The 19,236-nt window shown below is 47.9% G+C and overlaps 1 protein-coding gene across 1 annotated transcript in view; it reads left to right on the forward strand.

Annotated features, from left to right (window-relative positions):
• TRIO (trio Rho guanine nucleotide exchange factor) overlaps positions 1-19,236 on the forward strand; it is a 3,834,156-nt gene that overhangs the window by 2,409,302 nt on the left and 1,405,618 nt on the right. Inside the window, exon 21 of the mRNA XM_069613780.1 lies at positions 5,620-5,742. Within this exon, the coding sequence (XP_069469881.1) occupies positions 5,620-5,742 (123 nt within the window). The remainder of the gene's footprint in view (positions 1-5,619; positions 5,743-19,236) is intronic.

Below are 19,236 nucleotides of genomic sequence, written 5' to 3' on the forward strand. Positions count from 1 at the left end.
CGCCCCATCCTGGACCTGCGACGGCTGAACAAATACATAAAGGCACAGAAATTCCAGATGGTCACCCTCCAACACGTGCTGGGACAACTGGAGGAGGGCGATTTCCTGTTGTCGTTGGATTTGGAGGATACGTAATTCCACATCCCCATTCTGAAAGGTCACCGAAAGTTCCTCAGGTTCGTGGTCCAAGGATGGCACTACCAGTTCAAGGTCCTCCCGTTCGGATTGAAGTCGGCACCCAGGGTGTTCATCAAGTGCCTTGCACCGGTGGTGGCGCGGCTGCGCCTGCAGGGGATCCACGTCTACCCATACCTGGATGACTGGCTCATCCGAGCAGGGACAAGGGAGCTCACCGTGGATCACACAGCAAAGACCGTCCAGCTGCTCTCGGACCTGGGATTCTCCATCAATTCCCCAAATCCCACCTGGTCCGTCGCACTGTTTCTGGGAGCAAAGCTCGACACAGTGGCGCGCCTGGCCTCACCGTTGGAAGAAAGGACGAAGGCCATCCTGGTCAAGGTGCAGCGCCTGCTGGCCACGGACATGGCCAGGGTGAGGTCCATCAAGTCCCTCCTCGGGATGATGTCCTCCTGCATATATCTCGTGCGCCTGTGCAGGTTTCGGATGCACCCTCTGCAAGAGTTCCTCGACCCACGCTGGATCCAAGCGACGGGCAGCTTCGAGGACGGGATTCCGCTCGACGAGACCTTCCGACGAGCGATCCGGTGGTGGGGCACCCGCGCTCATCTCACTGCAGGCACAGACTGTCAGACCCCATCCCACCAGATAACGGTGACGACGGATGCTTCCCTGGAAGGGTGGGGAGCACACACCGGAGATCTTCACTCAAGAGGCCTTTGGCTCCCGGAGGAGAAGAAGCTCCACATCAACATCCTGGAGCTCCGTGCAGTGTTCTGGGCCCTCAGGTCCTTTCTCCCGTCCCTCAAGGGCAAGGTGGTGAGAATTTTCACCGACAACACCACCACGAAGTTCTACATCCAGAAGCAGGGAGGAACCAGATCCCCAGCCCTCTCCAAGGAAGCCCAGGATCTGTGGCATCAAGGGATGTTTCTGGTGCCCTTTCATCTGGCAGGGATAAAGAACACCATCGCCGATTCACTCAGCAGGGAGCTGTGCTCGTGCCACAAGTGGGAACTACGGCAGGATTAAATCGATCAACTCTTCCGACGATGGGGAAAACCCCAGATCGACCTGTTCGTGACGGCGACAAACTCCAAGTGCCAGAGGTTCGCCAGCAGGTTTCCCCAGCCGAGGAGCATGGGCGATGCTTTCTCGTTCCCCTGGGAAGGCCTGTTCCTTTATGCGTTCCCTCCGTTGTCTTTGATGCTCCGACTTGTCAACCAGCTCAAGAGGTCCCAGTGCAGGATGATCCTGGTCGCACCGGCGTGGCCGAGGCAGATCTGGTTCCCGGACCTTCTGGACTTGTCAGCGTCCCCGCCAGTCAAGCTGCCGACGGACGCGGATCTTCTCTCCAGAGAAGGAGGCGCCATACTTCATCACGACCCGGAGTCGCTGAACTTGCAGGCCTGGCTCCTGCAGCGCTAGAGTTTGGAGGGTACGATATCCCGGCTGACTGCAGAGAGGTCCTTGCAAAAGCCAGGGCGTCCTCAACTCTCAAGTGCTACGGACATAAGTGGAAGAGGTTCTCTGTCTGGTGCCGTGCACAGAAGATTAACCCTCTACGGATTACGGCCCCTCAAGTGCTGCCATACCTACTGTCGCTGGCCAAGGCTGGACTGGCTCACGCGTCCATCAAGATACATCTGGCTGCGATCTCCCGATACACCAGAACCACAGGACGGGCGTCCTTGTGGTCCCATCGCCTGGTGAAGGAATTTATGAAGGGACTGTTCCGATCGTTCCTGCCGGTGAAGGCCCCTGCCCCGACGTGGGAACTCAACGTGGTGCTGACCAGGCTCATGGGGGTGCCATTCGAACCCCTGCATTCGGCGCCGCTGAAATTCCTGTCGTGGAAGACTGTGTTTCTTGTGGCCATCACCTCCGCACGGCGAGTGGGAGAGATCCAGGCCCTATCCTGCAAGCCTCCATTCTTAACTTTTCACGACACGAGGGTGGTGCTGAGGACGCACCCCTCGTTTATGCCCAAGGTGCCGTCGGACTTCCACTTCAACGAGCCCTTAGTGTTACCTGTTTTCTTCCCGTCGTCTTCGTCTCAGGCCGAGAGGACTTTGCACTCGCTGGATGTGGCTAGAGCGCTGAAGTTCTACGTGGACTGAACGAAGAGTTTTCGGAAGACATTGCAGCTGTTTGTGAACTTTGGACCTGTGAACCAAGGGAAGGCTCTCTGGAAGGCTTCCATTTCCAGGTGGCTCTCCGGCTGCATCATGCATTGTCATTGGTTGGCATACCGACCGTTGCCTGGTTGTCCGAGAGCCCACTCGACCAGAGCGATCGCTGCTACCACGGCGTTCCTGTCTGGTGTGCCCTTGCTGGACATCTGCAGGGCTGCTACGTGGAGGTCGACGCACACCTTCACAAGATTCTACTGCTTCGACCGGGATTCCAGGGAGGAGTCCAGAGACTGCCAGACAGTGCTGCGCAACCTGTTCGCTTAAGGTGAGCCTGGTGAGGAGGTAAGAGATGCTTAATGTTGTTTTATGTAATGCTTAATGTTGAGCCTTGCGACCTCCCGTGGTTGTGCATGTGAACTGCTATGTATTCTTATATTCATGAGCATGTGAATCCATGCCAGACCCCATGCTGGAAAAGGAACAAGTTACTTACCTCTAACTGTTGTTCTCCAGCATGGGTCTGGCATGGATTCACATGCAAACCCTCCCTCCTACCCCTCTACGGCTCTTCACTTGGTCATACTGCCACTTTGCATGCTACCAAATCTGAAGATGGCTGCCAGAGGCGGGGCTTAGGTAGAGGGCAGTCATTGGCTGTGGTCAGTATGACGCAGAGATCAGTGATTGGTTACTACTACGAAAGAGAGACCAGAAACGAAACTGATACTGATTTTTTCTTTACCGAGGATTCCCAGCCTGACGACGGGGAATATTCATGAGCATGTGAATCCATGCCAGACCCATGCTGGAGAACAACAGTTACAGGTAAGTAACTTGTTCCTTACTGTAGTTTGTGATTGCGCTAGGGAAAGCGGTTGCCATGGGAGAACACGCGGCATACCTGATTTCAGTGTAAACTTTCGGAGCACCATTGTTTACAAATACAGTGGTCTAATGCTTCCTTATAAGCACGCAAGCAAACAACAAATTATAAAGCCCACCTGGGATACACGTGGAAATGAAAGAATCTTGGGTGCTGCCTCAGCCGTACGCTAGTACGCTAGACAGCTAGACAGCAGCAACCACACTTTCTCAACCGCACTTCACCAATGCGCTCAGTCCCTTCTGTCTGTGTTAGGCTGAACAATGTCCCTTTCTACACACTTTATCCCTCCCTAGGAACCTGTCAAGGCTGCTCACTCTCCCGAATTTTGTTTATTCTGGCGTTGAACAATAAGGATATCATCAGAGGAATAGACATTACAAGGATTTTGTAACCCTCCTCTTCATTCGTGGATGACTTTATGAAGCAAAGAGTGTGCCCAAATGACTCCCTGACATGCCTGATAAATATCTGCTTCCGATTTAGAGAAGTCTGTGAATTCAAGATACTTCTTGATAAACTGGAAACATGAACCTTACTGTTTCATAACAGCAGCTCTCTGCCCTAGTGGCTGTATCACCATTTCGGATTGCTACTTAGACCTGGCGATACCTACATGTCGGCACAACCCCAAAAAATGAAGGACTTTGCAGAGTCAACTAACTGAACTTACTCTGCAACATAAGGGAAGATTCAACATTTGCAAGGCATTTTAGTGACATATAGTGCCTTAAAGACTGAGCGGGGGTCATTCTAATGGGATAATGACCCGCCACCAAGTTATGGCATGAGCCGCAGCCACAGGCCATGAATTGAAGGGTCATTATCCCAAGCGATAATGTCCCCTCTTGAGGGCTATAAGGCTATAAGCCCCTACTGGTAGTATCAATGCATGTTTTGGAGATTTGGTGCTGAAGTAAAAAACATCATTTTAATAATGAGAAAGTAAATGGACAGAGTTGGTAAATTAAATAAGGCTTTATTTTTGATTTTTTTTTAATAACCTTGTCTTCATATGTTAGGCATTTCAATTGGTAACAATCTCATTTGCCATCACTAACATTTTGCTCTTCTTGAATCTGGACACACGCCTTGATAACGACCGGATAGGTCGAAACACGTGTCGGCTGTTCTACTATCAATAAATTGAGCACTGAAGCCATTGAATCCGATTTCTCTTATGGACTACATAACACCATTTTGGATCTGCGCATTGAGTTTACCTTCATTGCTTATCTTTTGATTTACTTGTCCTGGTGTTTACTAGGGGGCACCAGTGGAAGGGTGCCAACGCAACAGGCCCTATTATCACCCAAAAATCTGTGGTACCAACTAGTGCACTGTATTCTAACGACCCCTAGATCTCCTCTATTGCTAACATGAGTATGCATTGGGGTCGGTTAAAAGTAGAAGGAAATTCATTAGGAGAACAAATTACTTCTCTCAATAATGTTCATTCTGCTGGATTAGTCCCTCCTCCCACCGATTCCTCATTGCCTTCCCAACTAGCACCTGTTGGCAGATAGGTCCTACATTTACTTCTTTAATCCAGTCTCTCAGCTTCTTGGTGCTATGGAAAAAGGTACTCCTAAGTTCACAGAGCATTATTTAGAAGCATACCACATACTTACCTTGTACTCTCCTTATGCCACACATGGAATTCTTAAAAATTACCTGCATTCAAGTCATCTCACAGAGGGATTTGTTAACAATGGCCGTGATACAACGGGATGCATTGCATACTCACTTGTATGTTGACAACACTGGTAACCTATGTATATACACATTCTGAACCATTATCAATATTTGATCATGATTTTATGGTTATTGTATCAGCCTTGAGGATGACTTGGGTCAAAACACGTCGGCTGACTCTTTGAGAATAAATCACTAACAGATGAAGATTTGTCAAGCCTATTTAGTCACTTGAACATTAACATTGCCAAATAATTCTTAACGATGCAAATCGCAACGTGCCATTTCCAACCTTATTTTCATTTTTTCAAAAAATGATAGTAGTCTTTCAAAGTCGGTTGTCTGGGTAATCTGAATGCAAGGCAATATCGCTCTCGTTTTTGTGTCTTTTTTTGGCCGTTAAAGTTCTATTTACTGGCTAGATTTTCAAATCCTATAAAGAGGGAGCCCTCTGCCTAAGGAAAAACCAAATTAATTCTGCAATTTAAATGTACTATTAACGCTTAAGTACGAATTGTTTTTATTATTTGTATTGTTATTTTCATGCTATTTTAATGATTCTTAATGGATGTTAATATTGCAATGCTTTTATGAAATATGAATTTACTTTCTCCCAAATAAAGCTATGAAGTGAAGTGAGTAGGTTGTCCGAGAATCTTACTTTAATCTACTTCAAATCTTTTTTGTATTCAAACCTTTTTATTAACCTTCCTTTTTAAAAGTGTGCTTTTACCTCCCATTTCTCATATTCACTTGTTGTACCTTCAGGCTTTGGAATGGATCCATGATAATGGAGAGTTCTACTTATCCACCCACACTTCCACTGGCTCAAGTATCCAGCACACACAAGAACTACTGAAAGAGCATGAGGAATTTCAAATCACAGCCAAGGTAGATGCACTGCAATATCTAAGTGTTTGTCTTGATCATATAGGCTATTAGTGCTTTGCCAAGTCAAAGATATAATCTACATATATGAATTTGAAAGTTAGTTTTAAGGCATATAAATTTGTTGGGATTCACATGCTGTGTCTAATCCCACCATGTTCTGTGTGATTCAGGCTACTTCTGAAAACATTAAAAAGTAACCTTTGTGTACCAGCTATAATTTCTGTAACTGGATGAAAGTAGCGCCACATGACTGGAGTACATCTATTTTACTCAGATTGCTTCATCTCAATCGGTTTGGTCGCAGAATCCGAATTCTCAGAGAAACATATTACTAAGTGTGGAGGAGCTTTCACATATGACATAAAACTAGACGAGAAGAGATTTTAACACTTAATCTGAAACGGCAACAGATCTGAGAAAAACAATGTAGCCATGGATGGGCTTTATGACTTAAGATACTGAACATTCTAATGACACAGTGGAGGCACTTTTTTGCATAGATGTCAGATGTCCATAATCTGTGCAATTCTTGCCTACACCAGAACATAAATAGAATGGTGCAGCATGCCATGAGTTTAAACCAAATTCGTGCAAGCTGTGGAGAAATTGTTTTCTGAAGGGAGCCACAATCTTATCAGGAGCATAGACTAATATTTCCTAGTGTGAGGGGAGACTTGGAATTTGCAAAAGCTTTGCAAACATTATGGCAGATCTGACACAGGAAAAAATATTTTTTTTAGAAAGGAATCAGACATGCAGAGGTGATTCCTGAGTTGCAGGAGATAGAAGGTGATAGGGAGGCTAAGAATAACAACGTCCCTAATGCATTCCTGCAACATGATACTGAGGTGTGCACTAAGAATGGCAGAGGCATGTCATATTTTGTAAGCTGGAAAAGTTGCCGAGCTCTCATAATGGAAGGAACTGTCCCTGGTCATCTTTTTTATGGAGAGTATAATTTTCTTGTTTTAGAGATGTTTCACAGGGGGCGTGGCATCTGCGCTTGGACTACAACGACCTGGAAGCTCTGGTCTTTGGTGTACTTCTGGCATCAGAGAGTCATTAGCAGCACTTTGATGGCTCCAGATATCATCTACAAATGTGTCAAAACTAACAATTTCCCCTTTCTTTATGCCCAACTCCTCCTCACCTGAACCTCCAGGGGAGCCTGTAGAAGACGACCAACCCGGTATTCTTCGATGTTCCCTTAATGCAGTCTTCTTCTTGGTCTTCTTTTGACGTAAATAAGGACGTGGCTCCTCGGAGGCCACCTTGACCGGATGGGAACCAAATCCGGTGATCTCCCAGGAGCCAGTCCCAAAACTCCAGGGAAAAAGCCGTTTAGGCAAAAAACCCTGTGTAACAGATCTTCTCTTCTGTCGGAAAGGGTATTAGATCCACCAATTGTGTCTCCACTATGCTGAACAAGGATCCTTAGTCGTAAGTAGAATGAAGCCTTTTACATAAGTCAAGGGCAAAAACCGAACTGTTGTTTGTAGAAACTACAAGTTCCAGAAGGCACCGCAGGAGATCAGGTAATGTTCGGAGAGTTTTGCGATCCAGAAGGCGCCGCAGGAAATCAGGTAAGGTTCGGAGAGTATTGCGATCCAGAAGGCACCGCAGGAGATCAGGTAATGTTCGGAGAGTTTTGCGATCCAGAAGGCGCCGCAGGAAATCAGGTAAGGTTCGGAGAGTATTGCGATCCAGAAGGCACCGCAGAAGGTAGAAGATACGTGGGACTAGCAGCTCTGTGGGAATTACGGTAACGAGAGCTCCGGCACAGAAGTATGATTGCCGTGGAGAGAGAGAACAGTGGAAAGGGAGTGCTGAAAAATACTCGGAAAGGTAGAAGAAGTAGATTAAGAAGATATAGGGAAGATAGGTAAACAGAACAATAAAGATAGATGACTACCAGCGTAGGGACAGAAAACCGAAGAGAAAAAGAAAAGAAACTCCCGTGAACTTACCAGTAGAACCCGCTGCTGGATATACACTAGAGGAATACACCGCGAGTGAAAACAAAAGAGTAGAAAACGTCCAAGGTAAGAGGGAAGGGGTAAGGTCTTTCTGTGAAACAGAATATCAAAGAGCAAGGGCAATGAACAAAGTTGAGAATAACGATGATACAACGCACCGTTGTTACTGTGCGTGATGCGTATATACGTTCCGGACGCCATCTTGGTAGAAGGCTAGACCGCGTTCACTTTAGGTGTGTCTCCACCGATACCATAGCTTCCATGGCCGGTGCATAACAGTATGCCCCCTTCGATGCCGGGTCCCTCCCGGTTTACCGGGATACAATCTGTGGAACTTCTTGATTAGTTCTGAGGCATGTAGATGCGATCTGGGCTCCCAAGTTCTTTCGGAATCTGGGTAACCCTTCCAATGAACTAGGTATTGTAATGTTCCTTGTTTGTAACGTGAATCCATTAATCTGGCTACCTCATATTCTTCAGGTATCGGGGTCATCTTGATCTCTTTCTTCCTGGTTTTTCTGTGAAAAGGATCCTCGATATGTTCCTTTAACAAGGAAGTGTGGAATACCGGGTGTATTCTACTGAAACGAGCAGGTAGCTTGAGTTTGTATGCCACAGGATTGATCTTAGTCTCTATCCTAAAAGGACCGATGTATCTTGGGGTAAATTTGCCTAGCCTTGCCCATCTGGGTAAGTACCTGGTGGATAGCCAGACTAGTGAACCTGGACCCCACTGAGGAACTGGTCTTCTTTTCATGTCCGCGTACTTCTTGGAGTTCCTTCTGCTCTCTTCCAAGGTATGTAGGGCAGAGGCATGTAATTGTTTAATCTCAGCCAGTGTCTTGTCTACAGATGGCGCCTTGGTTTCGTTAAGGCCGATCTTGGGGAAGGAGTGAGGGTGATAGCCGTAAGTACATAAGAACGGACTCATACCGATAGATGTGTGGAAAGTGTTATTGTAGACAAATTCTGCCATGGGGATCAAGGAATCCCAATCGTCCTGTTCTTTATTGCAGAAACAACGGAGATACTCTTCGAGAGTGGCATTGAGCCTCTCCGTCTGTCCATTTGACTGCGGGTGATAACCCGACGACATGGCTCTATGAATTCCTAACTCCTTACAAAGTAAGGACCAGAACCTTGAAGTGAACTGTACGCCCCTATCGGAGATGATCACTCGAGGTAGTCCATGTAGTCTTACTATGTCTCTAAGAAACACCGAAGCAGTATCTGCTGCTGAAGGTACTCCTTTCAGAGAAGTAAAATGTGCTTGTTTAGAAAACGAATCAATTGTTACCATTATTGCTGTCTTTCCCTGAGAGGAAGGCAGATCCACAATGAAATCCATAGAGATGTTCTCCCAGGGGCGAGTGGGAAGCTCAGGTTGTTGTAGTAACCCGATGGGTTTCTGCCTAGACACCTTAGCGCTGGCACAAATTGAACAAGACCGGACATATGACTTGACGTCAGAATTAACTGAAGGCCACCAAAAACTTCGTGTGATTAGCTCATGTGTGGCCTTTTGGCCTCTATGTCCAGCCAGAGGGAGGTCATGACATAAACTGAGTGCTTGTTGTTGAAGCTCCGGAGTGGGTAGAAAAAGAGCTGATTTGTAGAACCATAGTCCTTTTCTCTCTTGTAGATCCTTGGAGATAGGTGTCTGTTTAGTGCAGTGTTTATATCCTTCCTGTATCTTTTGGAGATAGAGATTGATCATGGCTATGAATCGTTGTTTGGGTAACAACTTCTCTACATTGACCAACCCAGTCTTCTCCTGTCCGGGTTCGGGCCAGCTTCTGGAAAGAGCATCCGCTACTCCGTTTAACGTACCTGGTATGTAGGTAATCTGAAAATCAAAAGTCGAGAAGTAATAGGCCCAGCGAGCATGACGTGAGTTATGGCATTCCATCTGCTGAAGGACCTTTAGGTTTCTATGGTCGGTACGTATGAGGAATGGATTGGTTGCTCCTTGTAAGAGATGTCTCCACTCTTTGCAAGCCATTCTCATGGCCAACAACTCTCGTTCGAGCACAGAATAAATTCGCTCACTGATGGTAAGTGTTCGTGAATAATATGCGATAGGGTGTTCCTGTCCTTCCTTGTCTTGCTGTAAAAGTACAGCTCCCAGAGCACCGCCGGAGGCATCAGTCTCAACAATAAAAGGCTTTGACTGGTCAGGTTGTATTAGAACAGGTGCTGTAGTAAACAATTCCTTTAGTGTGGAAAACGCCTTCTGGGCTGCTGGATTCCAGGAAAAAAGTACTCCCTTCTTAAGGAGTGAGGTAAGAGGTAACACCATCTCAGAGAAATGGGGTATAAAGCGGCGATAGAAATTCGCCAGCCCGAGAAAGCGCTGTACCTCCTTGACGGATGATAGATCAGGCCATCTGAGAATGGCCTTAACTTTATCTGGATCCATCCGTATGCCTGTAGACGAGAGTATGAACCCAAGATAAGCTATTTCTGAAACCTCAAATGAACACTTCTCAGGTTTGGCGAACAGAGCGTTCTTTCTTAGCCTGCGAAGAACCTCTTTAACCTGGGTACGGTGTTCATGTAGTGAGCTGGAGAATACCAGGATATCATCTAGATACACTACAACAGATATGTTGAGTAAGTCTGAAAATATCCGGTCCATGAATCTCTGGAACACCGCTGGGGCATTAACAAGACCAAAGGGCATTACGCAATACTCGAACAACCCCAACGGTGTCCGAAAGGCGGTCTTCCATTCATCGCCATGACGTATCCTTAGCAAATGATAGGCTCCTCGTAAGTCAATCTTAGTGAAGAATTGTGAGTCCTTAACAGCCTCTAGGATATCCCTGATAAGAGGCATAGGATATCTGTCCCGAACAGTAATACTGTTCAATCCACGGTAATCTATACAGGGACGGAGTTCCTTGGTACCCTTCTTGGCTACAAAAAACAAAGATGCTCCACCTGATGATTTCGAACTTCTTATCAGTCCATTGCTGAGGTTGGAATCAAGATATTCCTTAAGCACCGTCCGTTCCAGTTGGGACAACGGATACATTCTTCCAAAGGGCAGGGGCACGTCTTCCTTAAGTTCGATGCTGCAGTCCTCAGGGCGATGAGGTGGGAGGAGTTTGGGCAGGACGTCTTCAAATACATCCTCGTATTCCTTATATTGCAACGGAATAGCTGATATTGTCAATTTAGATTGAACTGCCAGGTCGGCGGGTTGTACCTCTAAGTGTGGATCCTTGATACAGTGTTTGCTGCAGAACTCGGAATCAAAACTCAATCGGTTGGTACTCCAGTTAATGTACGGATTGTGAAGTCTTAACCAAGGTATTCCCATTATGAGAGGGAAGTGTGCTGCTCTAATTACATCAAAGATAGCTTCTTCATGGTGGTTACCCATAGACACTCGCATAGGTAGGGTTTCCATGATGATAGGACCAGAGGACAAGGGACAGCCGTCTACTCCTTCTACTGGTATTGCCGTCTTCTTATGTTGTAGAACGATCCTATTGTTCTTAGCCCAGTTAATGTCAATAAAGTTGCCTGCTGCTCCGCAGTCCAACATGGCTAGAACCGGAATACTATTTCCAGTGGTAGTGGTTAGTGATACTTGCAAAACCATTAGATTGTTGTCCTCTACTCGTCTTCCGGCTCCTGTGGGGTTGCAAGGACTTGTGCTACTCTCCCCGTTACCTCCCTTGCAGAGGGACGAGGTTGAGCGTTTCCCGAACGTCGGGAAGGAATCTCGGTACAATCCTTCAAATGATGTTTGGAGGAACCACAGTACATACATAAGTTCTGTTCTCGCCGACGTCTTCTTTCGTCTGACGTCAAAGGTGCACGCGTAGCACCTATCTGCATTGGTTCCTCGGGTGAGGACCTTTCCTTTAGGATTGAAGGAGGGTTATAGTTCGGCTGGATTCCTCGGACTCTCTTCCTCTCATGGCGTCTCTCATGTATTCTGTATTCGATCCGTAGAACCAAGGTTACTAATTCCGCAAAAGTGTCTGGTCTGGCTACTCGAGCTAGTTCATCTTTTATCTCCTCATGGAGACCTCTACGGAATATCGTCTGCTGAGCCGTATCCGGCCATCCGGCCAAGGTAGCCAACCCTTGGAATTGAGACACATAGGATTGTACATCTTGATTCCCTTGTCTAATATCCAGTAGTGCCTCATACGTCGAGTACTGAATTTCTGGTCTCTCAAAACGTATCTGCAAATTGCGAACAAATAGGGCATAGTCGTTCACTGACGGATCGTCAGCCGTTACCAGAGGTGTTGCCCATCTTAAAGCGTTGCCAGTCAGGTTGGAAATCAAGAACCCTACCCGGGCTCTTCCGGACTCGAAGGTTCTTTTTCTAAAAGAAAAATACACTGAGCAGGAATCCAGGAAATCCTTTATACACTTTGGGTTTCCGTCGTACTTGGGCATGGAAAACGGCATTGGTGGTAGTTCACCTCTTCCTTCATCCCTGATAGCGGCTTGGTTACGCAAGGTCTGGTTCTCGGCCTGAAGTGCTTGCATATCAACTCGTAGACCTTGGATGGCGTTACACATCTCCTGTATTTGTTCAGGAGTAGCCATCGAAATCTTCTCTGGGCGTTGTATACTGTCAAAACTAACAATTTCCCCTTTCTTTATGCCCAACTCCTCCTCACCTGAACCTCCAGGGGAGCCTGTAGAAGACGACCAACCCGGTATTCTTCGATGTTCCCTTAATGCAGTCTTCTTCTTGGTCTTCTTTTGACGTAAATAAGGACGTGGCTCCTCGGAGGCCACCTTGACCGGATGGGAACCAAATCCGGTGATCTCCCAGGAGCCAGTCCCAAAACTCCAGGGAAAAAGCCGTTTAGGCAAAAAACCCTGTGTAACAGATCTTCTCTTCTGTCGGAAAGGGTATTAGATCCACCAATTGTGTCTCCACTATGCTGAACAAGGATCCTTAGTCGTAAGTAGAATGAAGCCTTTTACATAAGTCAAGGGCAAAAACCGAACTGTTGTTTGTAGAAACTACAAGTTCCAGAAGGCACCGCAGGAGATCAGGTAATGTTCGGAGAGTTTTGCGATCCAGAAGGCGCCGCAGGAAATCAGGTAAGGTTCGGAGAGTATTGCGATCCAGAAGGCACCGCAGGAGATCAGGTAATGTTCGGAGAGTTTTGCGATCCAGAAGGCGCCGCAGGAAATCAGGTAAGGTTCGGAGAGTATTGCGATCCAGAAGGCACCGCAGAAGGTAGAAGATACGTGGGACTAGCAGCTCTGTGGGAATTACGGTAACGAGAGCTCCGGCACAGAAGTATGATTGCCGTGGAGAGAGAGAACAGTGGAAAGGGAGTGCTGAAAAATACTCGGAAAGGTAGAAGAAGTAGATTAAGAAGATATAGGGAAGATAGGTAAACAGAACAATAAAGATAGATGACTACCAGCGTAGGGACAGAAAACCGAAGAGAAAAAGAAAAGAAACTCCCGTGAACTTACCAGTAGAACCCGCTGCTGGATATACACTAGAGGAATACACCGCGAGTGAAAACAAAAGAGTAGAAAACGTCCAAGGTAAGAGGGAAGGGGTAAGGTCTTTCTGTGAAACAGAATATCAAAGAGCAAGGGCAATGAACAAAGTTGAGAATAACGATGATACAACGCACCGTTGTTACTGTGCGTGATGCGTATATACGTTCCGGACGCCATCTTGGTAGAAGGCTAGACCGCGTTCACTTTAGGTGTGTCTCCACCGATACCATAGCTTCCATGGCCGGTGCATAACAAAATGTTATGGGTGAGCGCGGAATTACCACGCCAGAGTGGCAGTCCGGAGGGAGCTATGCACAGTGGCCCCTTAGTCAATTGGGTAGCCTTCCTCAAGATTATGCTTTGTAGAGGAATGCGATCAGACTGCCAACTCCCAGCTTTGATTTTTGCCTTAGTGAACTTGCCTCTGACAGAAAGAATGCAAGAAGCTTAGGGAATGAAAGGGTTTCCACTGCAATGGCAAGAATGCAAAATGTGACTTTTTTAAAGGTGATGTCTCACTCTTCATTTCCAAACCGTCCTCTTCATTGGTAGTCTTGATGGACCAAATAAAGATAAGCCACGTCTTTTGGCATTGTGACCAGGTAAGCAAGGGACGCAGGATAGTTTACGAGAACTTCCCTTCAGGTTTTGTAGGGAAGGAATCGTATATTATGGAGTGAGACTGAGAGAAAATGCTTGCAAACTGTTTGATCTTCATTTCCTGCTTATGTGGGACCTATTGAAACCCTTGGCAGATAAAATATGCAGGGATTTATTGCAAGATGTCCACCGGACAACTACATAAGGAGGCATTAACAACTGCAACGACAGGGGACCAAGTATCCTACCCACTGCCACAACATCCAGAGGTGGTGAGGTGCATTGCCAAGGAGCGTTCATCACTGTAACAGACTTTCTGATGCGTGTTAATCTGCTTAGAATCACATGCTGTGCATATGGTCCGACATCCAGTGGTAACCGCGGAGTATTGCATTTTGTCTTTCTGGGACCGAAAGGGGATGTCGGCATAGGCGTGTCTGTAACACTATCCCTATCGTGACGTATAGTGTACCCAAAGTCCCTCACGCGCCAAGGTCCCTCAGATTGTTTTTTTCCACCCAGATAACTGGTCGCCCTATAGCAGAGCTCTTACAGAAGAGACATTGTTTATTTTATACCAACTTGTTGGTTATTTCCCGTTAAATCACTTCGATCACAAGAACATCTTCGACGAAGACTGCAGGGGATCCGAATACGGCGGTGGATTTCGGCGCCGAAGATCCAGCAGCCGGACTTTCCACGTGGTCGGGGCCTCTGGCCGACCTTTCCAGTAGAGAGAGTGGGGCCAGGGTGGCCATATTTTCGGTATGTCTTTCCTCCTTTCCCCTCTTTACCCTTTCGGTCTGGTCATCTTTCCCTTTGACTATGGAAAGGACTCCTTTTAGGTTCTGCCCTAAGTGTAGGGTCAGATATCCTTGGAAGGATGAACACAGGACGTGCAAAGCCTGTCTCCCCTTATATCACGACGAAAAGCGGTGTGCGGCCTGCAAACTTCTTCGGCCCAAGACCGTTAAGGAGCGCCGTGTAAAGCGGTGGGCCGCGTACGGTATGCCGCGGGTGGAGTCCCTTCCCCCACCGCCAAACCTGCTGAGAGTGACGGGTGAAACCTCAGATGACCAAACATCCGTTGCGTATGTAATAGACCTTGAGGTGGACACTTCTAGGTCCGCCCGGCCTGTCCCCGACCCTTTAAGGCCTGACTCCGGTCTCGGTTCAGGGCCAACACCCGGCTACAGGGGTGTACATACGCATCACACTAAACATACAACCCCTACAGTGGTTTCGGCGTCATCGTCGAAAAAGGTGAAAGCGGCAACAGGGCCGGTGAAAATTTCGGCGGTTTCCTCGGATCGTGCAGATCCAAAGCCTTCCCCGCATCCGCAGCAGCGTCTTGCGACTGGGCACTCTAAGACAAGTAAGGGCGCTACTCCAAAATCTTCACATGTCGAAACGCGGAAATCCGACGCTCCCAAAGGCTGCGTTAGGCTGGAAAACTACGACTAGGCCTCTAGTCGAAAAACCAACCGCTAGGCCCTCTAACGCTGCGGAAGGTAACACACCTACCGGTAGATCATCAGAGAAATTATCTCACGCCGACTCAGCGATTATCGAAGACCGTATCGATATAATTACCGCGGCGGTGGGACTTGTCCCGGTTTAGCCTAAAATCATGATCATCAAGATCAGGACACAGATGTTTTGTGCCTAGATTCCCCTCCGTCCACCCCGGCTCGCCAGGCCTCACCTGTAGATGACCAGATGGCCTTCAACTCTATGTTGAAGAAGGCAGCTGAACACTTTAAGATCTCTACTCAAGAGGCTGTGCCTGAGCAGGATTTTGTAGAGGATATCCTTCAGGAAAAGCCTGCATCTAGCCAAGCCATTCCCCTCCTTAATGCCATCAAGAGAAGGTTGGCTCCTCCTTGGTGTCACCAGCTCAAACCCGAGCAGTGAACCCAAGAGTGGAAAAGTTGTTTTGGCTGTCTCCTTCCGACCCTCAATACATCAGGGGGGCACACCGTCCCGGGCTTTCTGGTAGTGACTACCACCCGAAAGAGGGCAGGGGTACCCCTTGCCACTGGGGAGGCACCTCCGGACAAGGAATCAAAACGGCTATATGCTCTAGGCTAACGAGTCACCTCGGCTGCCGCATACACTACGCGGATAGCGAATAATACCACGCTATTGGCAAGTTACGCTGATGCTCAGTGGAACCTACTTCAAGAAGTCCTCCAAGAGGTTCCAGAACCCGTCAAGTCCAAACTTCTCTCTATTGTAGTCGAGGGAAGACAAGTGAATCAGAATGTGATTAAAAACACCCTGGACACGGCTGAAACAGCAGGCAGGTCTCTGGCCCAAGGGACCCTACCCAAAAGACATGCTTGGCTGCGCACTTCAGGGTTTAAACCCGAAACGCAGACCTCTCTCATCAATAAGCCTATTGAGGAAACTAACCTCTTCGGGAAAGCGGTTGATGAGCCCTTGGAAACAACCAAGGAGGAGCATGAGACTGTTAAGTCCATGCAACAGATCACACTAAAGCCTTTCCCCCAGAGAGGTAATAAATCTCGGCGGTCCTTTCGAGGGCAGTCCCGTGCAAGTCAAAAAACTATGGCATGGGAAATTTTAACACAGGACAAACTTCAGGAAGCCCCGCATACTATCCTTCAAGGGGTCAGTGACGCGGCAAAGGCAGGGGTAGAGGTCCCAATCCTAGAGGAGCCGCAGCCTCTGGTCAGAAATGACCACCCGATCCAGGTCCCTTCCCAACATCTTTCCTCACGGCATGGGAGGGGATAACTTTAGACCAGTGGGTCATAAAGACGGTCGCCCACGGGTTACTGTGTGTAATTTGCCCGACCTCCACAATTCAGACCACCGCACTTACGGCGCCATCTGCAGATCCTGAATCAAGAGGTGGAAGCGCTGCTGGGAAAGGACGCCATAGAAGCCGCCCCTATTCTTCAGGTAAACAAGGGTATTTATTCAGTGTACTTCCTTGTAATCAAAAAAGACCTCACCATGCGCCTAGCGATTAATTTCATAAAACCTCAAATGTTTTGCCTGGTAACACTACAGGAGGTGATCCCACTGATGAAACAGGGGGACTACATGACAACATTGACATGAAAGATGCATACTTTCATATTTCAATGTTGCCAGCGCACAGAAAATATCTAAGGTTCATGATGGAGGTTAGGCATTACCAATTCAAGGTAATCCCCTTCGGCATTGCCTCGGCACCAAGGGTGTTTACCAAGATCCTGGCAGTGGCTGCAAAACACCTGCGCAGGCTATCCGTCCCAGTTTACCCTTACCTCGACGACTCGCTCATCACAGGAGACTCATACAACACATGTTTTTCGAACACCCAAAAAACAGTAGATCTTCTCTTCAGTCTGGGTTTCTCGATCAACAAGAAGAAATCCAGTCTAGTCCCCAGTCAAACAAAACAATTTCTGGGGCCCTAATTCGGACGGAAGACGGTCCCGTCTTCCCCTCCAACAACAGGGTTCAGAACATGCTTTTTCAGATTCCTCAATATGTAGCCAGTCGGGAGGTGACGGTGTGCAAGGCCATGCGCTTGCTAGGAATGATGGCGTTGTACATATACTTGGTCCCCCACGCGTGGCTGCGCATGCGTCCCATGCAAGAGTGGCTCAACAGCCAGTGGTGTCAGGCCAGCGGACAGTGGGAAGATCTGGTGGTTGTCTCACCAGCCCTCGTTCTCTCTCTGCAGTGGTGGTCAAGAGAAAACCTCTTGAAGGGGAAAATCTTCACCACCCCTGCAGTGGAAGCCACTCTCACGACAGACGCTTCTCTCACGGGGTGAGGGGCTCACCTACTTCAGCAGACAGCACATGAAGTGTGGTCCCCTCAAGTAGCGTCCTACCAAATAAACTTACTGGAGCTATTAGCGGTGTTCAAAGCGTTAAAGGCCTTTCCGATACAACTGCAAGGGAAGACAGTGCTGGTTCTAACGGACAGTACTACAGCCAGGGGGAGCACTCGCTCTCCAGGGCTATCCAAGCTGTCCCAAAACATTTGGATATGGGCTCTGACACAAGATGTTTCTGCTGTCCCAACATGTTCCAGGGGAACTCCATCTTCTGGCAGACGTGCTCAGCAGAGATTTTCCTCTGCCCGAAGAATACGAATGGTGTCTGCACGAAGACTTTGTGTCCAACGTCTTCGCAGAATGGGGCTTCCCATTCCAAGACTACGCCTCCAGGTACCCCCAGAATCGCTCCAAGGGGAATGGTCTCTGGATAACATGGTCAGGGAAATTTGTCTACGCTTCCCCCCCCCCCCCCGACTCCCCTTCTCTACAAGATAGTGCACAAGATGCCCCAGGAACCAGTTACCATGATACTGGTGGCCCCCGTGTGGGCCCGCCAACCCTGGTTCGCTCATCTGATGGAAATGTCCCTCTCCCCACCAGTAAAACTACCCTGCCCATACAACATGCTGTCCCAGGACAGGCGGAGACCCTACACCCATGCCCACAAACTCTGAACTTAGCAGCCTGGCTCCTGAGGTCATAGAGTTTGGACACCCACAGCTCCCTCAGAGGTGCATGGACATACTCGGGGAAGCTAGGAAACCTACACCCGTTATCGCTATGCCAGCAAATGGAAACATTTTGTTATCTGGTGTAACACCAAGGGCGTTAATCCCATCGATTGTTCACCCACACACATTGTACTTTACCTAACCCATTTGTTGGACACAGGGTTGGTCTTCAATTCTCTGAAGGTTCATCTGGCTGCTCTGTCAGCCTACACCTCTTCACAACAAAAGATGATGTGGTGGAAGACCAGTGATTAAGGCCTTTATGGAGGGGGTTAAGAGGATGTCATGACCCTTGCCCCTGGCCCTCACTGGCAAGTCAGCCTTCCAGTTAGGACCAGGTCAAAGGCCTTAAAACCTCATCCAAGACTCTCTTGGAGTCAATCCTGGCACCTTTGGCGCCAGGCTCATAACCATCATGAAGACCAACATTACAATGGGACTATTTACTTGGGACTATTTTACTTGGGGTGGGGGGGTTCAGCTAACAAGGAGGCACACACATAACTCAGTTACAAGGAACTGAGCTATGCGGTCTAGCCTTTTTGGCAGGCCTGGGACTACTTTACCTGGACTACTTTGGGTGTGGCAGGCCTGGGACTATTTTACGTGGGCTACTTTACATGAGACTATTTAAACCACACCCAAACAGCAGAACATGCTTTGCGTTATTCTGCTGTGGGCAGCGTAACGCTCAGTGTCCAGTTCTTTGATGCCTGGTAACCTGAAACCAAGGATCTGCAGAGAGAGAAAGAACACTACGAAACTTACCTGGAACAGTATCCTGTCTTCAATCCATCGCTGACTTCAGTTCCACTCACCTGAAGGTACGAACTCCATCATCCGGCACCGCATGCATCCTGGAATACCTTAACCTGAAAAGAGGAGA

This window comes from Ambystoma mexicanum, chromosome 5p (assembly GCF_040938575.1).
Source record: "Ambystoma mexicanum isolate Mex_15411 chromosome 5p, UKY_AmexF1_1, whole genome shotgun sequence".
NCBI classification, from domain to species: domain Eukaryota; kingdom Metazoa; phylum Chordata; class Amphibia; order Caudata; family Ambystomatidae; genus Ambystoma; species Ambystoma mexicanum.